At 39.9% G+C, this 26,218-nt stretch overlaps 1 protein-coding gene across 3 annotated transcripts in view; it reads left to right on the top strand.

Annotated features, from left to right (window-relative positions):
- Positions 1 to 26,218, top strand: part of SLC44A1 (solute carrier family 44 member 1) — a gene marked incomplete at both ends in the record, with an annotated part of 214,177 nt that overhangs the window by 155,408 nt on the left and 32,551 nt on the right. The window contains one exon of one of the 3 annotated variants that reach the window (XM_082657025.1): positions 11,005 to 11,053. The exons of 1 other annotated variant lie outside the window; for it this stretch is intronic. In XM_082657025.1, coding sequence (XP_082513151.1) covers positions 11,005 to 11,013 — 9 coding nt within the window. Of the gene's footprint in view, positions 1 to 1,240; positions 3,580 to 11,004; positions 11,054 to 26,218 lie in introns of those variants that run through there. One more of the 3 variants, XM_082657023.1, reaches the window with a different exon arrangement.

The raw sequence follows: 26,218 nt of genomic DNA, 5'->3' as shown, positions 1-26,218 counted from the left end.
TTGTGGTAGACCAGAATGCAAATATACCTTCTCTTACCTAAACCCCTGATTCATAGGTATTAATAGTAGGAGAATTGCCTAGGTTATGTGGCATTCTATCAGAAGCCAAAAATGTAGAAATTTTTTCCCCCTAATATTACTTTCAGCTTTAAATTAATGTCCCTTAATTCAAACACCACATTAAAATCTTCATTCCACTTTTACTTTTATTTTATGTTGTTCGTTGCTTGCAGATTAATGGCAAAGCCCTCTGCGGTGTCCCAAAATACATCTTCTGTGTGCATTGTTTTTCTGGTCCTTTGGACATTGTAGCATTTGATCTCTAAGAACAACGTTTTAAGTGGTTCAGAAAGTCCCCATGAGAGATGTGTGAATTGTTGCTCACAGGATAATTAAATCTTTCAAGCATATCAGTACCTCTAAATCTGCTCTCTTTCGAAGTATGCATGTTAAGAGTTGACCCGTAATACCACCACCATCTTGTGTGTGTCCCTAAAGAAGTACCTGAGAAACTCCCTCCTAGAGTTTGGGGATTGGTAGAATTTACGATTGCTTATTTGTGTTTGCTTGGTTTAATTCACGTGTTATTCCCATAGATGAAAGTTCTGTTAACAGAGCGTCATAACTATTTTGCTGCATCTGTAGAAACACTGCTGTTCGAGTTCACTGTCTGTCTCCTTAATGGGATAGTTTAATATGAGTTTTTTTTAAGTCTATAAAATAATGTTCAGAAAAACGTTTAAATTTTTACATTTGACAGGGCATCACTAAACTAAACATAAGTACTTCCAGCTTTCCTCTTAGACTTTTTTTTTTTTGAGAGAGCCTCACTAGTTAAGGAAACTTTGAAGGTTTGTAAGGTCTTTCTATAAATCTTTGAAAATTATTTTAGAAAAATTTACCAAATGTGATGTAGAAGTTTAAGAAAGAGACATCTGGCAATCTGCTCGCTATCATACAGGAAAAACTTACAGAGAAAATGGAGGAAAAAACCTGGGCACTATAGCAACATAGACTAGAGATGAATTCTCTGCATATCTCAAAGATGACCCAGAGGGAAGTGTGACTTTCTACAATCACAGGAATTTCAGACCCTGGAATTTAGGTTTGGGGGAGAAGGATTCTCAATCCATTTTTCTTTATTGCTGTTTGTGACCATCTGTGTATTTGTAACATCATTCATGATCTCCTTTTAATGGTAATTGTCTAAGATTATACTCTGTATGACTTTGTTTTCTAGGCTTCGGGAGCAAGTTCTGCTTGAACCTAGCCGACCGTTATGGAACCCATTGACATTCCAAAACAATATATACACATAACTATGTATTTGTGTGTGTGGGTGTGTGTATATATGTATATGTATGTGTGTATATATATGTATATGTATATACACACACACACATAATCAGCCAAAATCAGAGAACAGGAACAGGGATTTAATACCTTTTTTATGCTTATTTTTGTCAAACATGTACTCCTTTCATACGGGTGGCTTTTACAAGGCAACTGCCGTCATTTAATGTTTTCAATTGTAATTGTCTTAATGGAAATGTTAAGATTCATACCTGATTAACATTTTTAATAACTTAGAGGAGATTTTAACTTTAGTTATTTAAATTAGGTAAAATTATTGTACCGAATTCTCTGTCTAAAGTTTATTCAGGGGTGATTTCCCTGATGCGTGCATAAAATCAAGACCTTATTTTACTGATGCATAAGTCCTAGTGGGATGAGACTAGGCATATGCTTTCAGGTAAATAAGGAGTTATTCCATTCAGTTTTCCCCAATCAAAGAAGCCATGTCATTTTCCTTTTAGAAACATACAAGTGGACCCAATATGGGAATTTTCGTAATAGCTCATGCATTTGTCAGCCAACATTAAAAAGTAACCAACTCCTCAGGTATTTGTAGTTTACCCTAATGCTTCTATAAGAGAGTAGGTAAAAAAGGAAAGGGTAGATAATCTTTCTTATGCAAACTTTTCTCTTATATTTTGTCTTTCTTTCATTTTGACGTTAGTAGCATCCTCCACACATTTGTGTGCCTGATTTGAAAGGAAGCTGGGGTACCCAGCAAGTTTAGCCTTTAAGTTTCTGTGTATAGGTTTGCAGACTAAGTAATGCTGGAAGGAATAAAAAAAGGAGAGAAACATGAAACACAAAGCATTGAAAATTCCGGTACTTGGGCTTCTGCTTCAGAGGAACTTCAATGGCTTAGGGCTAAATGGCCATTTTATTCAAATGCTTGCTATAAAATCTGAAAACATACTGGCAGGTGCTCCTCTCCTTGGCAATTCATTAAGTATCCAGAATTCTACAATGTTTAACTGAAGAATTGGTTAATGTTTTGATCCTCAAGTGTTGAACGTTCTTTGTGTTTGGGGATGGGTTTTGGGTTTTGGGGGGTTTTTTAATTCCTGAAGCTTACCAGATATGAATGGCTAATATTTCATTGTTCTGCTTATTGTAATGGTGAATGCTTTAAGAAAAAAAGTGTAATTTGCTAAGAATAATTCATGATCTGTTTATGCGATAACTCCTTTTTGTTACAATTTTTTTAAAAAAAGCTATTTTTGTTAATGTAAAGTAAATATTTCAGAGCAGATTTTTTAAACTTATTGCACTAAATATAGGCTCTGTACAAAAAAAAAAAAAAGCCTCAGCATTTTATCATTCCATGGAAGGAGAATCTTTTGAAAGAAAGCATTGCCTCCTACCAGAATTAGACAGTGAATTAGACCGGTATTATGGAAATGTGTACAATTAATGTCACTAGGGCTTAATAAGCAGCTGTTTGCTAATGTGCTTCCTTTCAAAGGATTGGACCTTTAAATTGCTGCAAAAGGTAAATTGTATTTTTTTTTAAGTATCCGTGTTCTTTACTCTAGCTAGGCTAAAATTTGCTAAATGCCTCGGTTTCTTTTCAAAGCTCATGTAATATTTCTGATTTTTCAGAATATTTGCAATAACAGTCCGGAATTTTATTTTATTTTTATTTTTTAAAGAAACAGGAGCTCACGTCTTGGCAAGATCACAGAAAACAATATTGTGAGAGTAGCTATTTTGAAACAATAATTCTCCAGAAGTTAACATTCTAACATGTGATGTCACTAAACGATATCATTGTACTCTTTTATATCATTTGAAATGGAATAAATATAATTATGTAACTAACAATTATCCAAATAGGTGAGAGAGCAAATCATGTAGGAAAATTCAGTCTACCTTCTGTTTCATAGCCACACAGATTGTGGGCATTAAGAAACATTGGGAACTAAATTTAGGCTTGGCAAAAGTATGGAAGATGGGTATCAAAACAGAAGACATTACAGGAGCTACTTATCTTAGGAGGTGTCCCTCCAAAGTGACCTGGTGGAATTCTTGAATTTGGAAATTAGGTTCTACTCACTTGGCCATCCCAGCACCATGGACTCTTGCTGCTCCCTGTTCCATATGCTCGCAATCTCAGCTGTTTGGAAGCCACCAGGAATGCTTTCTAATTATCATTTGCAACTAGAACTGTAATCAGAAAGAAATTTTGTATTTTTGTATAACTTGATTGTGTGCCATTTTATATAACAGGTCCTGTTTTACAAATAAATTTTGTTTTACTAACATTGTGTTTAGAAATTATGCTCTATGTGTAACCATGTCATTTGAGTTCCAAATTAATTGCCAGGCTGTTTCCCCTAAGTGAATATGTGTGCCATATAGGTAGATATATGCAGATATGCATATATATTACACAGACACACACACAGAGATATTTGACTTATAGACTATCACTCTCTCATGAGCTTCATTTGTTGATGCAATTCAGAGAGCCTCACAGAGGCTTTTAGCGATATTTGAAGGTTTTGAGGCTATGTTTGGATAGACCTGCTGCCGCTGTCATTCCTCGTGATCCGTTCTTCAGCTGGCCCTGGGCTGCCTTATTGCTATTCGCTCACTGCCTCCATCTCTGCCCAAGTGAGAATACATGAAGGACAAAAATCGTCTGTGAAATGTGGTTACCTGAATACTTTTATCAACCACTGGCTCTGTGTGGTGGGTTTTGTCTTTTGTCTGCGGTGGATCTTCAAAATTGTGTTCAGGACGCCTACTTCCAGAGTTACAGTTAGCATCTGCGGTTGTCAGTGGTGATCACAGTGAGAAGAGAATCGTGATCGTTGCTGCCATTGGAAAATTAAGGTTCTGGTGCCTGATTTAGACTTTCTAGGCTCCTGCCTCAAGAGTAAGCTCTGCTGTATATGATATGGAAGGGAAAAGGTTATATTTCAGTATAAATCCAAGAGACCCATCTTCTGTGGGAGGCTTACCAGTACGTTAGGTAAACATTAGGAATTTAGCTAGAGCGCTGAGATTGTATTATCTCTGCATGGACTAGCACAGCTCAAAGCAGGCTCTTCCTTTAAACCATTTAATGCAATGTTTAATGTTTAAGGATCAAAGCTTTTATCCTATCCTATAGCATAATTAAGTCCTAAGTTACTGCAATATAAGTAGCTTAACTGTGTGTTGGTTCCTAAACTTTTTGCATAATGGTTGAGGAGGGGGCATTCACTGAGTCTATTTAAAAATTAAGCTGCAAATAAGTTTTTCCTTTGTAGAGATGCTCCCTTACTCTAATTTTGTCATTTTTTCAGCCAAGGGCGTTAAGCTGCCAGTTCCCAATACCACTGACCTCGGTATCTGCCAAGGGCTCCCTTATCTTCCCAGGGCAGTTTCAGGATTTCACCCCAGTAGGGGGTGGTTAGGAGGTGACCCCTTTTATAGGGGTCCTGAGCCCCTTGAAACCAGAGTAATGTTCCTCCCACCCTCTCCCTTAAAACAGCTATGGAAACTACAGGCACCAAATATTTGTGAGGCCATGTTAGTGCCCTCAAGACCCCGACCATTTCCACCAAGCACCACTAATAGCTAATAAAGGCCATTTTAAGAGGTCTCCTGGCCTTCAAAGTAGAATTCTGGGGTCAGTTCTGAAACCAGAGCTGCCAATTATGGTGACCTGAACATTTTATTTTATTTTTCAGCAGTAACCTCTCTTGAATTTTTGGAGTTTCCAGTAATAGCCTTTAACACAGCCTCTGAGAAGTTTCCTTCAGAAAGGTCTTTTAAAGTTTTCACCTTTCAATAAGTTCTCTACTGCGTTTTAACCGCCACTTAAAAAAACAAAAACAAAATCCTCAGAATCTGGAGGCTTATCAATGCACCTGCCACGTTAATCTCTGTATTCTTTTCATATACTCCATCTGATAGATAAAAGTGCACTATAATGGCTTGCCTAGAGTTTTTAAGATGTGGTCTGTGAATATATATTGGAAAATTGTGGGTTCGTAAGTAAATGCATAAAGCAGAGCTTTGTGTATTCTATAATCACAGTGCAGAATGCCTTTTGCTTTAAATGCATATTCATGTATCTTTGTGTACTAAAGAATACATGTTAGCCCATTTGAAAAGTAGGCAGTCTTCATATACACTGGCTACTTTCAGAATAAGCTTATCTTTTTAATGACACATAGCCCAAATTGTGAAAAAAGTAGGATGCTTGAATGTGCCAAGAGAAAATATAAAGCTAGCAAACTTAGAAAACAAAATAAAAAGCTAAACACATTGTACACACCAAAAAATTTTAAATAGCACGCTTTCCTCCATTCACGTTTCATAAATTTGAGTCAAATTCTTATTCTCCAAATTTCAATTTAAGAGGAAATTTTTAATCCAAGATTTAAATCTTTGAAGATATCTTTCTTATAAAAAACTTCAATGCAGCGTTTTTAAACTTGAGAATTTCTGTGGAAAACCTTTCTTTTCTATGGAAATACTATAGTACGCTTTCTTCCACCCCATCTCCTTGATTTTTATATGTGTAAAAAATAGACAAATGATGCTTCCATTTCAGTATCACATGAACAGCTATCACTTTTCTAAATTAAATGAGCAGGATTTAAGTTGGATATTTTTTAAAGAAATTCATTAGTAAACTTGTGGAAAAGATATGCAGTTGTTAGGGACCCAAATATTAGGCTATTTTCTTCAGTTTTGATACCAGTTGTACAATATAAATGATTTCCTGAGGAATAAACATTCTAGACCAGGGAATTCAGAATAGTAAAGCTTTCAGGTTACTCATGGTCTAGTCAAGATCTAGCTGAACATGAAAACGTTGTAATTTCCAAACGTTTCAGAAATCTTTCACTTTTATTTGCTAAGACCCAAATTTAGTATTTGATATTCAAAAGCAGGTTCTTACTCTTTTGAGGGGACCAAGGGCCCCTCTGAGAAGCTTATGAAAGCAATGAACTACCTTTCTCTCAAAGTCACATAGCCTACTTAGGAACATTTAAAATACTAATAGAATTTCGAGACCCTGAGACTGCCCGCCTCCACCCCACCCCCATCCCCTCAGGGCCTAAGGAACACAAGTCTGAGGCTGCTGTAAAGTTGGTTTGATAATGTGTTTTGAAATAAAGTAGTGATTAGGCCTCCACTGAATATTCTTTTAAGATGGTACTTAACAATTTCAGACCTGGAATCATTTTCTTTTTTAATTGAAGTATAGTTGATTTACAATGTTGTGTTAATTTCTGCTGTACAGTAAAGTGATTCAGTTATATATATACTTTTTTAAAATATTCTTTTCCATTTTGGTTTATCATAGGATACTGAATATAGTGCTCTGTGCTATACAGTAGGACCTTGTTGTCTGGAATCCTTTTTATAACTTGAAAACTTTTAGTACCAGCTTTGAAAATCAAAACCACACTAATCTGAATGAAAAACAGGACGTCAACACTGAATCTTCAAGACAGTAAGAGTTCTTTCCTTGGTGGTGTAAGGATGTATGTGTCCTATGATGAATTTTTGGCAAGGTACCAAATTATTCGCAATGGACAAGGAAATCCAAGAAGAAATGAATAGGGAATCCCTGTAATCATCCGTCTACCAAAACACTAGATTCTTTATTATTGTCACTCAGCTATGACCTCTGTAGCATAGTGCTAGCAGTTAGATCACTGTCTAAAAATATATCTCTGTCAACACGACCAAGAACATTTGAAGATGGTGATAAATTAGCAAACTTACCATAGTCCATAGATGACAAAAAATTTTTAGTGGAAAGTTGGAGGAGCAGATGCTGGGGGGACAAATTCAAAAGTTATTTTTTTCTCCTTCGTAAATCAGTGAGATGTTCCCTCCTGTTTTGAGTGTTTTCCGGTCACCACTAGAGCAGCCTTGGACCACTGCCCATGGGACTGTGCCTCCACTCCCCCCATCCACATCACCTTCCTTCTTTAGGGAGCATGTGGGTTTCTTCACATTTACACCTTACTATTAGGGAAGCTTGCTGCACTATATGAAGTGTCCTCTGGGCCCTTGAAAAAGCAGGCAGACATCCTTAAAGGAATTTGAGGTTTTTTAAGATTTGATTCCAGGGGGTCATGACCTATAGTCAGACATCAAACTATTACCTACATTTTCAAGCTGAAGAAAGCAGTGGAAATGTCCTAATTGGCTGGTGAAGAAAATAGAAAAGTCAGCTCTCCTCCCCACCCCACAACCCCAGAAGAGCTCTATTGAACCTTCCACAGTAGCAAAGGAAGAGACCACAGGTGGAAGTTCCCATATTGGGTGGAAAAGGGCCTAAGTCCGGTGTAAGTATCTATATTTGATGTCTTTTTGTCATAGAAGTGTATGACCTAAAGGAAATGTCCTGAGTTTCACATAGGAATCTGATCCACCCATCCCATCAGCTAGGAAATTAGTTTTAGTTATTTTTTGAGGAATAATGTGTTAAATCATTCTATGTGAGTAAAGTAAGCATTGAAAAGAAGACTTGAGGGACTTTCCTGGTGGTCCAGTGGTTAAGATTCCACCCTTCCAATGCAGGGGGCGCGTGGGTTCCATCCCTGGTTAGGAAACTAAGATCCCACATGCTGCACAGTGCGGCCAAAAATAAATAAAAAGAAAAAAACAAAAAAAGAGAAAAGACTTGAGGAATGAATGGACACAGGACTGGAGTGAACGTCCTGCCAGCATCCTGCAGACCATTCTACCTGCCACTAGAAAATGTGAGCACTTCCTTCATTTACCACATGGATCATTAAGCCAGGATTGTTTTCCAAAATTGTATGAGGTGATTCATAGGAATGAAACAATACTAGGACAGCTTTGGGACTGATGATTGGAGACAGAGACTACAGAGTAAATTTTCCCCTTCCTCTGGGTTCTAGCAGTGTTCTCCCAGAATCTTTGGCCCCCTTGTTTTGGCTGGTTTTGATTTTCAAAGACATCACGGGGGGAAGCTACCTTTCTTCTACTGTATTGCCTTAGTGCTACTAGATTATGTTGCTGTTGAGGTTCTCTTGATTTTGTCCATCCTATAAAAGGGTACTGGGAGCTCCATAATGAAGTTTCAGTTACACTGTCTCAGAATATTCTTGACCATTGAATGCACTTCTAAAGATGTGGTACCCAGTGAAATAACTTCAGGAGGTTGTTAGCTGATCCGATTTGCTACAACTAACACAAGAGTGGGGAGAAAAGTGTAGAGGGCACCTAACAAAATGACAGGGGCTCTGGGAAAACAACCAAAGACAAAAGCATATCTTCTGAAGACCAAAAGTCCAACTTTAAGTACTTTCTGGCACAGCCTTCCTGAACTCCTGAGTTTAGAATAGGCTCCTAGAATAAAGCAGCCAAGTTTGAAAGATCAGTCAATGCAGAGGGACCTGCTCTTCATCTCTCAGGCTCTGAGCCTAACATCCCGTCCAGTCAGATCCCATCCAGTGTATGGGGAGATTTGAACAGAAAATGCCCATCAGTGTGTTTCGACATCTCACTGCTGTGAAATCCAGCATAAGAGGTATGTTGTGGTGCCACATATTTCTCAATCTGAGGCCTTTTTTGTCTTTTTGGTTTTGTTTTGTTTTGCTATTTGCATCCTATTCACAGTGTCAAAATGGATTTTTGTATCATGTCCGGTCTTTGTCCATTACAAACTGTAGGATCATGGTTAAGTCTTCCATGAATTCCCTGGTTCGGGATCTTGTACCTTAGCATTATTTTGAGTTTTTTCCTTATTATTATTTCTTTATTACAGTGTCACTACACTGTATTCAGGTGGGGAAACAAACATGTAGGTGCTTGAACATGCCCCACAGACATGGTCATAGCCCTGTAGTATTTGTGACTGTCATTATTGACACTGCAGAATTTACAGAGTGTTGTGCTCTCAGAGGACTTTAAAAATATGTATATGAAGCAATTAACTTTCTGGAGTTATCAAATCTTGCTGGGAAATTAACTTCCAAGAGCTCTGAATTGGATGGAATTCCATCTGGCTTCAGAGTACAATGAGCCTATATGAAATGGAGCTTTGAAATGTTTTCCTTGTGCAGAAATATGAGCTAGAAAAAACAGTGCTGATCTAATGCTAAGTTTTCTGTGTACTGACTCAGTTACCAGAACTATAACGAAAACTGTATTTTAGTCTAACAAATGTATAGAATTTTTTTATGTAATAAATAAAATTTTATAGGAAAGAATGTCATTGTCTACTGTGTTGTAGCACTTTCCCATGCCCAGGGTGGTGATGAATAGTGTAGGGGAGGGAAAATAATTGTTCCCCTACCCTTCTGAGTTCTTAGCTGAGACTCTGTAATAGAAGACACATTAACAAGAGAAAAACACACAGAAGTTTATTAACATGTATACCTCAGGTATACATGTGAGATACCCAGGAAAAATGAGTAACTCCTCTAAGTGGCTTAGAATTCAAATTTAAATACCATCTTAATAGGGAAAGGGGAGAGAGGATGTAGGCCTCTTAGGGGAGAGTACATGATTTTTAGGAAAGATGAATGGGCCCTTAGAGGAATAGCTGGGCGGCATGATAGCTTATGGCAAAGTGTGTCTGGGTGTGGTGTCGACTTCTAGGCTCTTCTGTGATAAGAGTCAATCTCCCCTGGTTGATGAAACTCCTGAGAAGGGGATTTATGATATCTGAGTTCTTTTTGGAGAATCTGTCTAGTGAGATAAGGAGAGTTCAGAGAATACCTCACCCACATTTGCTGTTTTTCAAGTGCCTTCAGCTCACAGTAATACAACAAAGTGGCATTTTTTTGAGGCGGCATGTCCTGAACTCCTGCAGTCATATTTGGGGGTGGCGTATTCTGCTGTGCTGCAATAGAAACTGATTGTGGGCAACATCTTGTTTTCAGATTAGGTCAATATGCTGCAAGGGTGCCCTGGAATTGACCAGCTATTTCTTTCCAGCATCTCAGCATGTTCTAGGATCCCTGAAGTATGAAACATAAATGTACTAAATAAAACCTAATTTCCGAAGTACAAAGTTCATCCACTGCCCAGCCAGACTTCCTAGCTGGAGTCTGAGTCACTCTGTGAATACTAAGGTTGCAACTGAATTCAATCATCAGGCAGAGACGAAAAGCCTGTTAGATAACGTTTACCATGGAAATCACTCGTTGTGCTTGGTACAGTGCCCTGCACATAAATTGAAGCCTGGATCTGTGCTAAGTTGGTGAGTTGGTGAAACTGTGGTGTGCCATAATTTAAGCAGTAAATTATGGAAAAATCAAGCTTGTTGATTTTTCAACAAGCTTGAAAAGTTTGGAAAAATCAAGCTTATTTAAAACTAATCCTATTTTAAGTGATATTGGGGACTAAGAAAGGGACGTTCTTAAGTGGAAGACCTTTTGCAATACCAATAAATCTCTCCCAATTTGTTTTTTAATTTTGGATTTTTCTTGAGAGGTTTCTGTACAGACTGCTTTTCATTAGCAAATGTGAGCAATGCCCAGATCGTAGCCCTAGTTATTTATCTATACCCGCTTGCCAAAAGAAGTTGTTAGAGAACATTTGTGAGGAGTCCTCAGACACTACAGGTGTTTGAGATACTAAAGAATGTTAACCAATCTGGACTGTTAATTCTTTTTGGAGGCGTGGTCCTGATGCCAACGTACACAATTTCTTGTTCCATAGACCACCTAGTGATGAAAGAGCCTGTGAAAAGCCTCACATCTCCTAAAAGGTACCCAGATATTCTTTTTCTCTTTGGCTATGAAAAGTATAATCTGTATTCAATCTCAAATTTTAGACGATAAAGAAAAATCCAGAGGGTCTCTTTTTTTTTTTTTTTTTTTTTGGTACGCGGGCCTCTCACTGCTGCGGCCCCTCCCCTTGCGGAGCACAGGCTTCGGACGCGCAGGCCCAGCGGCCATGGCTCACGGGCGCAGCCGCTCCGCCGCACGTGGGATCCTCGCGGACTGGGGCACGAACCCGCGTCCCCTGCATCGGCAGGCCGACCCTCAACCACTGCGCCACCACGGAAGCGTCCACAGGGTCTCTTTTAAGAGGCATACTGCTTGTGCACTTTAGGATAATATATAAGTTGTGGTTGAAATTTCAGCTTCAGATAGTGCTCAAAGCTCCTAGAGGTGTCGAAAGCTTCAGAAAGAAGCCAGCATCCTAATGAGGCCCTCTGGCCTCCTTTTTTCTTTTTTTTTTTTTCTGGTAGGTGGGCCTCTCACTGCTGCGGCCCCTCCCCTTGCGGAGCACAGGCTTCGGACGCTCAGGCTCAGCAGCCATGGCTCACAGGCCCAGCCGCTCCGCGGCATGTGGGATCCTCCCAGACTGGGGCACGAACCCGTGTCCCCTGCATCGGCAGGCGGACTCTCAACCACTGCGCCACCAGGAAAGCCCTGGCCTCCTATTTTTGACCAGGTGTTGTGGAAGTAACCCACAAGGCCAGGCCTCTTCACATTATTGGTAATTTTTTTCAGTTGTTGCAAGTAGCAATGAAGGTAAGGAATACTTCGTGCCTTTAATTTGATATTGTGCCTCCTTTACTGTCCAAATCCTGAGAAAAATAATTTTAGAAGATATACCTAGGTTACATACAGGAGTCCAGAAAAAGCAAAGCTAAGCTATTAGACCACTTCCTGGGCTTATCAGCAATTTCAGTAGAAGTCTTAGAGCTCTCTAGGTAGTTATAAGCTCCCTGGCCGGTTATGTCAGACCAGAGAGGTGACAGTAAGGAATTGCCTTCAAGGCAAAACAAAAGGGCTTTCTGTCAACCAAACTCATACTATAACCTCACACTTGGAGACAGGATATTAGGGTTTGTGTTTGGTCTATTCTCTCTGCCAGAAGGGATTCTCCCAACTTATAACAAGAAACAATTTTAACACAAATTTTAAAAAAAAAATTGTTTTTAAAGCAGGCATGTGAAAATTGAGAAAAGGAGATTAACTGTATAAGAAACCCTAGGCTGCACATAAAACTAAACTCCAAGTTTTCTGTGAGTCCCACGAAGAGGAAATCAAGAAAGGTACATAGTTTTATTTATTTATTATTTTAACATCTTTATTGGAGTATAATCGCTTTACAATGGTGTGTTAGTTTCTGTTTTATAACAAAGTGAATCAGTTGTACATATACATATATCCCCATATCTCTTCCCTCTTGCGTCTCCCTCCCTCACACCCTCCCTATCCCACCCATCTAGGTGGTCACAAAGCACTGAGCTGATCTCCCTGTGCTATGCGGCTGCTTCCCACTAGCTATCTATTTTACATTTGGTAGTGTATATATGTCCATGGCACTCTCTCACTTTGTCCCAGCTTCCCCTTCCCCTTCCCCATGTCCTCAAGTCCATGCTCTAGTAGGTCTGCGTCTTTATTCCCGTCCTGCCCCTAGGTTCTTCATGACCTTTTTTTTTTTTTTTAGATTCCATATATATGTGTTAGCATACAGTATTTCTTTTTCTCTTTCTGACTTACTTCACTCTGTATGACAGGCTCTAGGTCCATCCACCTTACTACAAATAACTCAATTTTGTTCTTTTTTAATGGCTGAGTAATATTCCATTGTATATATGTGCCACATCTTCTTTATCCATTCATCTGTTGATAGACACTTAGGTTTCTTCCATGTCCTGGCTATTGTAAACAGAGCTGCAATGAACATTATGGTACATGACTCTTTTTGAATTATGGTTTTCTCAGGGTATATGAGCAGTAGTGGGATTGCTGGGTCATATGGTAATTCTATTTTTAGTTTTTTCAGGAACCTCCCTACTGTTCTCCATAGTGGCTGTATCAGTTTACATTCCCACCAACAGTGCAAGAGGGTTCCCTTTTCTCCACACCCTCTCCAGCATTTATTGTTTCTAGATTTTTTGATGATGGCCATTCTGACTGGTGTGAGATGATATCTCATTGTAGTTTTGATTTGCATTTCTCTAATGATTAGTGATGTTGAGCATTCTTTCATGTGTTTGTTGGCAATCTGTATATCTTCTTTGCAGAAATGTCTGTTTAGGTCTTCTGCCCATTTTTGGATTGGGTTGTTTATTTTTGGTACATAGTTTTAAATGCCCAATAAAAGGAAACGTTAAATAGGACTTCAGCAGGAGGAGCTGGGCAGGCATTAAAAACGTTGTAATCTTTAATGACTTGGAATAATGTCTACAATATAGTCAGTGAAAAGGGGGATAAAGCAGTATTTATAGCATGATCTCATTTATGTAAAAATCAATATCTTTATACATTTTTAAATGACTGAAGGTATAATACATGCTCTCTTAACCAAGTCTGTGGGCACTGGTAGCTGATCGGTTAATTGAAAAATTTGGTTAAGGAGGAGAATCTTTATAAATGAAATGTTCTTTAAAACTACAACAAGTAAATAATCATTGGCAAAACTTTGTCATAGGTATTCTATTTATGACTCTTTGAGTCCTCTGAAGTTGTGTATTGTCTTTTTTTTTTTTGGCAGCATTAAACATACCAATAATGTAACCACCAGAAAATGTAAAAATGTGAAATACTGGTTTCTTTAAATGGGTCAAGAATTTAGAGAAGCTAAATAATGAAGCAAACTGAGTATAGACTCCTAGATTTTTATTTCTTTCCAATGTTTATAATTCTCATGTACACATAATTTGAGTAATATTTTTAGTATCTTATCTTTATAGAGTCTTTCCAAAGCATTCAACTTACTTTTCTTAGAAATTACTCTCTTTATACTCATTGTTTTTATCAATATACATAACTTTTTTTTTTCTTGCGGTACGCGGCCTCTCACTGTTGTGGCCTCTCCCGTTGCGGAGCACAGGCTCTGGACGCGCAGGCTCAGCGGCCATGGCTCACGGGCCCAGCCGCTCCGCGGCTCGTGGGATCTTCCCGGACCGGGGCACGAACCCATGTCCCCTGCATCGGCAGGCGGACTCTCAACCACTGCGCCACCAGGGAAGCCCAATGTACATAATATTTAAATAATCATACCATTTGAATAACCACTGCACCTGGCATAACATGTTGGAATAAACACACCTGACTCTTGCTAAGCACAGTCCGCTGATGCTGAGAACAGTGCATAGGCCGCCCTCCGGGACCATTCAGCTTGCTATGGACGTCAGCAGCACATTCTACGGAGGACTAGAGGTGTCAGTTAATCTGGCAAGATGGTTAAGTGGAAGTCAGCTACCACTCTTGTTACATCAAAATGATAATTATAGTTATCTCTGGGACATGGCATTAGGGTAATTTAATTTTTTCTTTGCTTATCTATTTGTTTAAAATACTCCTGTATTGTTCTTTTTTTTTTTTTTTGAAGTAAGCTCTATAGTTTTTTAACATGAAAAAATATAGTTAAGTTGAAAAGCAAATACCCAGGTAAGTATAATAAGATGACAGCAACTAAACCCGAGTGATAATAGGCCAATAGGGTAGAAGAGAAATTCCCCGAAACAAATTCTATTATTTATAAGAATTTAATAAGAACTAAGGCTACACCTCAAAATGAATAAGAAAGGAAAGAATTCATTTAATAAACAGTGTTTAGGACAATTGGCTTTCAGTTTGAAAACAAATCTAAGTCAAATCCAAATGGAATAAGGAATTTTTTTTTTTTTAATTAGACAGAGGAAGGAGTGGGAAGGACTTAATAAATGTAGAAAAATTGGGGTGGGAGAGGGGGAAACATCAGGCTGGTGGAAGTTGGTGAGGTCCACGTCTCATACTCTGGAAACTGTTATGAGTGAGGCCCGTTTCGTGCACGTTCACTAAGTGTGTCTACAGCAGTGTGCTAAGCGTGTCCACGTCCGATCAACAATCATTTCCTGAGACCTGCTCTGGTGGGTAGGATTTATATTCTGGGACTCTGGTAACTTTACTCCCTGATCTGAAGTAGCTCACGGCCTAATGAGGGAGACAGGCAGCCGTGAAGGTGCTTCAGGAGCACATAGGGAGGTGCTGGGTTATTAGGAGAAGCTGCCTGAGCTGTGTCCTGAAAGGTGAGCGGGAATGAGCCAGATGATGAGAGGGCAGGAGGGAGGAAGGGAGAGGATTCTACCCAGAGGAATAGCACGGGCCATTAGCACGGGCCATCATATAGCGACACGAGGACACCTCAGTCATTTAGAAAATCCAAAGCCAAGAATGCATGGATGGGCAGCAAGAGGTGACCCCGGAGAGGATATGGGAGTTTTGCACGTTCAATCAGACCTAGAGCCTGTGGAGACTTGGGACAGAGGGGGAAGGGGGAAGGGGAAGATCCCAGTGGGAAATTTACAGACCTGGTGACTAATTAGATCTGGGGGGAAGGGAAGAGGAATCGCGGAGGTGTACGCTCAGTGTGGGGTATGCCATTTCTTCATTTAAAGATAGGGACTTGCTCCAGATGGTCAACTTCATCCAGGCTCTGAGTCTCTAATTCACTGAATATTGGAAATGTTTACCTTTTCTCCTCAGTGCCGTCTGATGCAAAATCTCTGTAATGATAAGAAGGAGCCATTTGGAGAAGAGTTTGAGGGCCTGAAAATATGTCTCTGTGCCAACAAAATTTTTTTCCACTCCCTCATGAAGGAAATCTACCTAATTTCTGGTTTTCATTTAAGAGACCCCAACCTAACAATGGCTTGTACAGCTAAAGTCACTGCAGACAAACTTTCTCAATGGCTCTAACTCTGCTCTTCTGCATTGTCACCTTAACAATCTGTGTGCTTCTCTGCTAACAAGAAATACATACAATGTATTTTTAGCATATATATTTACATATTTATGCTCCACTTTTTTTCCAAAAAGGCTTATGTACAGTAAGATTATTAAAATAAAAATAGAAAAGCAAAGACATAAACAGGAAGAAACAAATATGCTAGACTCTAGGACTAATATAGTTACAGGACAATGAAGCATTAAATACTTTGAGTGTCCTAGCAACCTAAAGAGAAAGAACACTAAGATTTATATAGAATGTTATCCTTTGATGGAAGAGGGTATATGCATTCTTCAAGTTACTGTGAAAGCAAAAATAATCTGCGTATGGCTCTCGAACGGGGCTTGGGGAGCTGAGCTGGTAAAGTCCAAGCATATAACTTCCTGATTCTTTAACTGAATTTGTTACCTCATCCTTATGTAGAGCCACCTCTGTTAGGACTTACAGGACATGTTCGTAAATATAAATAAAACAGAAAAGTAGTCTTTATTCCAAAGACATTTATGAAGTCTTATATTCACTAAGGATACAGAAATGAGAGACCTAGTCTTTGCCTTCCAAAACCTCATAGTCTGTTTAGGAAGGCAAAGGGGTAAGCAGATGATTGTATTCTAGTGTACCAGCTGCTCTGAGCGTTAACTCAGGAGTAACACAGAGACTGCCCGAAGGCGGGAGGGGCAGGGACACAGGGCTGTGGCAAAGAAGCCTTTTGGAAAAGGGAGGTAGTGTTCCCAGCGGAGGGAACGGCATGTGTGGGGAAATGATGTGTCTGTGACTCTAGGGTGTGGGGACATGAAACTGGAGAAGTCAGCGGGTATCAGACACTCTTGAAGTGGCTTTGGGCCATACTAAGGGACTTGATTTCATGCTGAAGAAAATGGGGACTCACTGTAGGACTTTTAGCAAGGGAGTGCTTTATGATATTTGCATTTTAGGAGGAAAAAAATCACTGTGACAGCAGTGGGGGAAACTTAACCTGATAAAGTGTGGTTACCAAAAACTCACAGCTAACATCGTACTCAATAGTGAAAGACTGAAAGCTTTTCCCCCAAGATCAATAACAAGACAAGCATGCCTCTCTTGCCATTGCTATTCAGTATTGTACCGAGAGTTCTAGCCAGGATAATTAGGTAAGAAAAAGAAAGACACCCAAATCAGAAAGAAAGAAAATCTCTCTCCTCAGATGACATTACCTTATAGGTAGAAAATCATAAACAATTCATACAGACACACACAAGTAGACTTAATAAACGATTTAAGCATTGTTGTGGGATACAAGATCCACACACAAAAATCAGTTTTATTTCTATGCACTAGCAATGAACAATCCAAAAAGGAAATGAAGAAAACAATTCCATTCACAAGGGCATCAAAAAGAATAAAGTACCAAGAAATAAATTCAACCAAGGAGGTACAAGACCTTTACATTGAAAGCTACAAAATACCATTGAAAGAAATGAGCGAAGACATAAGTAAATGAGAAGACACACATTCATGGATTGGAAGAGCAAATATTGTTAGAATGGTAATACTACCCAAAGGGATCTACAGATTCAGTGCAATCACTTTCAAAATCCTCATCGTCTTTTTTTTGTAGAAATGGAAATGGTGATTCAAAAATTCATATGGAATTGCAAGGAAGCCCATAGAGCCAAAACAATTGTGCAAAAGAAGAAAAAATTGGAGAGCTACCATTTCCTGACCTCAAAACTTACTAAAAAGTTATGGCAATCAAAACAATGGGATAATGACATACAGATAGATATCGAAATCAATATTAGAATAGAAAGAATTAAAAGGACAGAAATAAAAGTGTGTGTCTGTTGTCAACAGATTTTTCAACAAGATTGCCAAGATTCTTTCAACGAGGAAAGAATAGTCTTTTCAATAAATGATGCTTGTACAACTTGATATCTACATGCAAAAAAAGACGTTGGACCCCTACCTCACATCATATACAAAAATTAACTAAAAATGGATCAAAGACCTGAATACAAGAGCTAAAACTATAAACTTCTTAGAAGAAAACATAGAGGTGAATCTTCATGACCTTGGATTTGGCAATAACTTCTCGGATATGACACCAAAACACAAGCAACAAAAGAAAATTGGACTTCATCAAAATTAAAAACTTTTGCTTCAAAGGATACTATTTTTTAAAGTATGAGAAGTCAACCCACAGAATGGGAGAAAATATTTGTGAATCATATATCTGATAAGGGTCTAGTATCCAGAATATATAAAGAACTCTAACACTCAACAGCAAAGATAAACAACCCAAAACCCTTGAACTCTCCTATATACAGCCCTCCATACTGCCATGATGTGTTTGCTGGGCTGCCACACTTGCTCTCCTGTCTTTTAGGTCATATCTCTCATTTTTCTTCAGCATAAGCCTGGTTCTGGGAGCTGATCCTGTTTATCCAAATTACAAAGGACAAGACTCTTAGGAGCTAAGCAGACCTGAGCAGGTATACTGGTGGAATAGTCATTAATTGAAGAACCAAGCCCAAGTCTTGCTAATTAATTTCAATCCAAAGGAGGTTCCAGTAGAGGAGGCCAACTCCAGATGTGAGTAAACAAAAAATCCCAAAACAACAGTTGCCAAAATAAGACAGAAGTTTCCATCTCTCACACATTGCCCAAAGGCAATGCATTATAGTGATTAATTAGAGCATGAGCTCCAATTCAAGCACACTTGTATCCCTTATGAACTATATGACCTTGGGCTTCAGACTCTCTAGGCCTCTGTTTTCCCACCTATGTATAATATAGTATAATTATACATAATTATACTATATAGTTATATAATATATGTTATTAATAATAATATATAATTATTATTAATAATATAATAGTGCCCAACTTCCCCACAAGCATCTGAGTTCAAGGCATGCTCTGTATGAATTGACAGCAGGTTGTTTCAGTTCAGGGGAGTTATAATATAATAGTGCCCAACTTAGGGCTTCCCTGGTGGCGCAGTGGTTGAGAGTCTGCCTGCCAATGCAGGGGACGCGGGTTCGTGCCCCGGTCTGGGAGGATCCCACATGCCGCGGAGCGGCTGGGCCCGTGAGCCATGGCCACTGAGCCTGCGCGTCCGGAGCCTGTGCTCCGCAACGGGAGAGGCCACAACAGTGAGAGGCCCGTGTACCGCAAAAAAAAAAAAAAAATAGTGCCCAACTTAACAATGCTTTTGTGATGATTAACTACATTATTACACGTAAAATGCATAGGGCAGTGGCTGGCACATAGTAAATGCTCAATAAATATTATCTCCTATTATTGTTGGTGTTTTTTGCCTTTGTCTTGGATAGTTTAATGTTTTTACCACTGACGTGGATGAAGAATGGAAGGAGTGGCCAAGACTATAGGTTGTCTCCCAATATCTTTTTACTTAATCTTTGATGACAGCAGTCACCTGGTTTTTAAATGGATATATAGCCATCCTGAACAAAGGCTGCATTTCCCAGCTCCCCCTTGCAGCTAAATTGTGACCATGTGACTCAGTTCTGGCCAGTGGCATGTAAGTGCAAATGACATGTAACTATCAGGAAATGTCTTTAAAAGGAAGGGCCATTACTCCTTCCTCAATTTCCTTTTCCCTGCCAGCTGGAATTCAGATGTGGTGGCTAGAGGTTCAGCAGCCATTCTGGACAGCAAGGTGACCTTGACACTGGGAGACATGCGTGATGGAACAACGAGACAGAAGGTGCCTGCATCCCTGATACTTCGGCACATCATGTCAACTTGGCTAACAACTTCCAGACTTTTGAATTAATTTCTGTCTTATGTTAGCAGCTATTATTTGGGTTTTTTTTTCATTACAGCTGAACACAATCCTAACTAATACCAAAGATAATCATATATTAAGGTGACTTAGAACTAAAAATGCTAGATATATAGTCCATGGGGTAATAATCAGAGCTCAGGAGCAGTGGACTAAACCTGATAGCATGGAGGATGGAGGTTAGCAGTGATAATGTAAAGTGCTTCCTTGGGTCCATAAAAGCAGCCTTGCAATGGCTAAATGAGGTTGATATGGCCTGGTGGGGTCTTCTGAATGGATGCCTTATAAAGGAGATGGTGGGGTGCCTGTCACAAGGTAAGTACTCAGTGATGTGTGCCTTCCTTGGCCCTACCCCTTCCCCACAAGCATCTGAGTTCAAGGCATGCTCTGCATGAATTGACAGCAGGCTGTTTCAGTTCAGGGGATTTTAGGCTCTGTTAATAATAGTATGGTGTACAGCAGGAGGAAGGAGATGACTCTGCATTACTTTTTATAGGTCAGGCCGCACCTGGAATATAAACAAATGGGAGTGTTTTCAGAGACAAGCCTGGAAAAGACATCACTTGGAAAAGAGACATCTTGGGATGGGGAAAAGGAAAACAAACGATCATTGTGTGCAAACAGCTGAAGGGATGTTACAGAAAAAAAAAAAAAAGTTTCTATAATCCTGTCCTAAGCCCCTAAAGGGTTCTAATGGTTAGAAAGACAGATTTCATCAGTCAGTTAGCATATTAGTCACCTGATACTACTCTCAGGCTGTGGCAGTGACTGCTAATCGCCCTACCCAAAATCTGTCCCAACCTTCTTCCTCGTGGATATAACCCAGATATTGTTCTGGTCACCAGCTAAAATACCCACTGTCCCATACTTCCTTGAAGTTTGAGGTGGCTATGTGATAGAGTCGTGGCCAGGAAGGCCACAGCTTCTCTCACTTGAGCTGTCTTCTGGGCTTCCTGTTACATAAGAAGAATTAAGCCCTGCCTTGTTTAAGGCACTGAATCAGGTTTCTGGTCAATGCAGCCGAGATGCCATCCTAATCCAGGAACCCTGCTCTGTTGTAAGAGGGGAAAGCCTTTCTTGTGGGAAAAAAACCCAAAAAACAAAACTGGCTTTTTCTGCTTATCAGACAGGATGTGAGGTAGAAAGTGCTAAAAACTGGAACAGTACCAAGATGGGCTGAGCTCCAGGGAGGCAGTGACCCTCTTGACCCACAGAGGAATAGAATGCATGCAGAGGCTGTAGGGCACTTCTGCAGCTGCGATGTTATAAAGCAGTATTTAGTGTAGAGTGAAAGGTCGGATTTAATGACCTTTAAAGTCCTTTCTAGAACAAAAACTTTTCTGATGGTCAGAAAGTTAAAAATAGGTGAACTGTTGCATAGTAAGTTTTGGTCACTGAACAGATGGTGTTTTTCAGCTGTAGCCTGAAAAACTATAGTGGGATATGCAACTTTCATTACAGTTTCTAAGAAAGCGCTCTCCCTCAACTCCCCCGGGGTAACCATATCATGGTGATTTAAAATTTCTAATGGAATTTTAGTGTATGTTTTATTTATAGTAATGTAATTTATCCCACTGTTTACTACCAGGATTTTTATTTATCTTGGACTTACAAAGTTAACATGGCAGTGAAACATACTCAGCAGCATTTTGATTTTCAGATACATGTGGATTTATTATTTTGGTCTGTGTTTTTAAAGCCATGGATTTATTATTTTTGTCTGTGTTTGAAAGAATGAATCTTGGTAATAAGATTCCTTCCTAACTAAATCATTGGAATGTTGATATCCTGTAAAATAACCATTAGGGATCAATTTAGAGGCAGAATTTCTGTAAACATGGCAGTGTTCTTTATGTGAAAGGGGGGGCTTTTTCCCCTATCATGGTGGAAGCCAGGTTCTTTGATGGGGGTGAACATAAGAAAGGATAGGCTAAGTCTTTACTGGATTCTATGATTGATCCCTTGATGGGGATCTCAAGCCTGAGAGAGGAAGATGAGCTGCGTGACTTTGTCAAGGTACCCAGTGGTGACTGGCTGGCTGTAAGGACTCAGTAGGTGTTTGACGAATGAGTGAACAAATGAGTCCCCTTCCAGCCTGTGTCTGAGTTGAGGCTGTGAGATGATATTGTACAGTCTATGTAGGTGCAGATCAGTGTTTCTCGAAGCGCTTCACAATGGGAGGTTGGAGGGAGAAGAAGATGGTGCTTAAGATGAAAATCACCCCCGGGCCCCACTCCAGACCTACTGAATCAGAATCTCCACAGCTGCAGCTGAGGAATCTGCATTTTAGCATCCCCCCCCCCCCGCCCCCCCGCCGCCCCCGAGTGATTCTCCTGTATAATACACTTTGAGAACTGCAGGTGTGTATACTGGCTGTTCCAGCTGAAGCTTCCACAGAGGGGTAGGATCTTAGGAGGCAGCAGGAATTCCACCTGGAGCAGGATTTGGGTGATCAGCCTCAAGAAGGCAGCCATAGCAAACGCGCTTGTCTCTGACGACACCTCCTGGTTGAGAGTAACAATTAGCAAAGGCTCAACCCCGCAAACTATTGATACACAGGTGTTTTCTCTTAAGGGGCCCAGATACCGAAGGTGCTGCATTTTAGTGTCCGAATTCTAACAGCGATGTTTAATATACCCAAAGCCCCAGGTATCTAGGGGGATATGTGTTTATATTTGTATCTTCTTTTCACTAGCTTCAAGTAGAATCAATATATATTTGAATATTATCCTTCAATTATCTTACATGTTTCTTAGAACAAATATTCTTATTTCACATTTACTTGAAACATTACCAACTCTTGGATTTCCTCTGAAAGGATTTACTGAACTCTTTGGCTAGGGAAATTATTCTTTGTGGTTGTTTTAGAGGAAAAGTGAGAAGCCAGTTTTTATCTCTCATTGATGACTCCAGGCAAGATAAAAAAAAAAAAATTGTTTCATGATATCTTGGTTTCTTCTTTTTACTGAGCACCTACTTATGCCAGCCATCCTCTCAGAGAACTCGGGGCTCAGGGATGGAGAGGGTGCAGGCGTGGTCCCTACAGTGGAAGTGTGTGTGATGTGGAGAAGCAGTGAGACGAAGGGGCGGAGTCAAGGAAGAAGGTGAGATGTGGGAAAGATTCGTTCTTCCAGATCCTACGTGGACATTACCAGGTCCCAAGCTCCCAGAAGAGAGACTGGTATGTGCTGAAACACAGAGGTGTGAAATGTCATTCGGGGTGAATGTCACAGGAAAGGGGTAACCTCCAAATAATTTGCCCTTATAAAGTGTGAGGCTGGAAGTCAGTGACAGGTAATGGGGCCAAGGAGTCAGGCCAAACCTCCCCCACTTGCCAAGGTTAGATTTCACCCTGTAGGTTGTGACTAACCACTGAAGAGCTTAAATTTAAGATGTGCTTTTTATCAGATTGTTTATTCCATTGGAATAGCAATACACAAAGCAGAGCACCTCCTTTTTATCTGACGGTCGACAAATTTAACTGAGTCCAAATTCCTGATTAAAATTCCCTGGTGGTCCAGTGGTGAAGACTCCGCACTCCCAGTGCAGGGCCCTGGGTTCAATCCCTGGTCAGGGATTGAACTAGATCCCACATGCCACAACTAAGACCCAGTGCAGCCAAATAAATAATTGTTTTTAAAAAAATTTTATCTAGTAGTTGAGAATTTCATGCATATTCAACACAAAAAAAAAGCCCCTGCCCATTTGAAAAGACTTTTAGCATTCTGGTAATTAGATTTGGCTTGTGAACTATAACAGAGGTTTGGTGGGGGGCGGTTTTTGGTTTGTTTCTTTGTTTGTTTACTGTAGCTATTAGTCAGAGCAGGCTCTCCATGCCTTTTATTTTGGAGCTTCTGCACTGCCTCCTCTTCCTGTGCTAACAGGGCCACATACGCAGCAGTGCCCATCACACAGACCCCGGGAAACCCCCACAGGTGTCCTTAACAGGGCCAAAAGCTGAGCTCTGGTTTATATTCAGAGCCTGAGGCACGAAATAAACCAATTCATTATTTCGTGCACAATTTTTCACCTTGAACATATAATAAGTGATAATGGATATATTTGCATGTTGCTTTTGACAACAGGAGGAGGTGCTTACCGTGGGGCCCTGCTACACAATCAGGAAAGATGGACAAACACAATCTCTTTGTTTCTTCCGCCTCCCTTCTGCTTGGTCTTCAGCCACGCCATGCATAGCCTTACCCACTTGGCATAGTCTAGAGGAAAAAAGCATGGAATTTGAAATCCAAAGGACTTGAATTTGAATCTTGTCCTTCCCTGCCCCACCTCCCACCCCATTATGTTGGCAAGTCACTTAACTTTTCCTCTTTATCTGGCAAAGGGAGCTAATAATATCTTCTCTTGAGGATTGAGTGAGAAAAAATATGTATAGAATACCTGAGAGCAGTGCCCAACACACAGCAGGACCTTAGTAAATGTTAGCTTTTCCCCTTTTTTTTCTATCCTTCCCTTGATACCAGTGAGTCATCAAAAGACCAGGAAGCACACAGCCTTCAGACTGCAACAGTGGTAAGTGACCATTAGTTCCTGCTGTTCTGTGCTGTTCTATGGAGTTTACCTCTGAAACGGGTTAATTAAATTAGAGACCTTTTCTTAGCTTACAGATTTTCTGTCCCAATCTCTCTGTTTAGAGGTTAGGACTCGGCGCGTTCACTGCCATCGCCCGGGTTCATGGAACTGAGATCCCGCAAAGCTGCACGGGGTGGCCAAAATTAAAAACAAAAACAAAACAAAAAGATTTTGAGCTCTTTCAAGTATGGAGTCTGACGGTCATTAACCAGCCACCCACCCTCCTTGCAGTTCCAAGAGGAATCCAGTTCTGTCAATATTTGCTCACCACAGGACATGGACCACAACCCTGATGTGATGCCCGAAGACAGGCTCTCCTGACCTGTGGGCGGGGCTGCCCCCATCTGCACAGATAAGCAGACTGGTGCCTGACTGGCCCGACCCCAAATCAGGAGAGAGTCTCTTAGCCACTCATGCTGAAGGATGACTTTCCTACTGGTAGATATTACATAACAGACCAAGGTTTCTTACTCATCGGCCAAGTCAACAGCCTAAAGAACATTACCCTCAAAGATCTGGTCCAAAGGTAATCTTTGACTTAAAGGGACAGTATTTCAGGGACAGTTCCCATCGCGCATATTCTGTTCTGTTGTACTCATCTACTCTTAATGTCCTGGAAATGCCGAGAAATTGGCAAATTGTGAGTAAACACAGTATGGCAGTGAACATGACAGTCAAAATAGAGCCAAGTGACAAAAGATTGAAAAGCTACCAAAGAAAAAGACTCACAAGCTGAAGAACCCTTGTGTTAGCATAGAAACTTTTGGTGAGAAACATGCTAGTTTGCACAGCTTTTGTACTTTGAGTAGCACTGGTATAAATGTATGTCCAAGGGTGGCTGCAAGACAGTGACTGATGTGGGGAGATAATGATGATGCTGAAACATTACCCTGCTTTATTTGTACTTGAAGAAGTTTTTAAATGTGATTTCTAAAAAAATTTTATTGAAGCATAGTTGATTTATAATGTGTTAATTTCTGCTGTACAGCAAAGCGACTCAGTTATACATATATATGTCCTTCATATTCTTTTCCATTATGGTTTATCACAGGATATCGAATATAGTTACCTGTGCTATACAGTAAGGCCTTGTTGTTTATCCATCCTATACATAATAGTTTGCATCTGTTAATCCCAACTCCCAGTCCTTCCCTTCTCTATCTCCTCTTCCCCTTGGCAACCACAAGTCTATTCTCTATGTCTGCGAGTCTGTTTCTGTTTTGTAGATATGTTCATTTGTGTTGTATTTTAGATTCCAGTTATAAGTAATATCATATGGTATTTGTCTTTCTCTTTCTGACTTACTTCGTTTAGTATGATGATCTCCAGGTGCATCTATGTTGCTGCAAATGGCATTATTTCATTCTTCTTTATGGCTGAGTAGTATTCTATTGTATATATGTACCACATCTTCTTTATCCATTCCTCTGTCGATGGACATTTAGGTTGTTTCCATGGCTTGGCTATTGTAAATAGTGCTGCTCTGAATATTGGGATGTGTGTACCTTTTTGAATTATAGTTTTGTCTGGGTATATGGTCAGGAGTGGAACTGCTGAATCATATGGCAACTCTATTTTTAGTTTTTTGACGAACCTCTACACTGTTTTCCATAATGGCTACACGAACTTACATTCCCACCAACCCTCTAACCCAAGTAAGAGGGTTCTCTTTTCTCCACACCCTTTCCACCATTTATTATTTGTAGACTTTTTAATGTTGGTCATTCTGATCGGTTTGAAGTGGTACCTCATTGTAGTTTTGATTTGCATTTCTCTAATTATTAGTGATGTTGAGCATCTTTTCATGTGCCTGTTGGCCAT

Source organism: Grampus griseus (assembly GCF_964374135.1).
Source record: "Grampus griseus genome assembly, chromosome: 6".
In the NCBI taxonomy this organism is placed as follows: domain Eukaryota; kingdom Metazoa; phylum Chordata; class Mammalia; order Artiodactyla; family Delphinidae; genus Grampus; species Grampus griseus.
The sequence above is the reverse complement of the archived record's forward strand: the minus strand, read 5'-3'. Positions and strand labels throughout refer to the sequence as shown.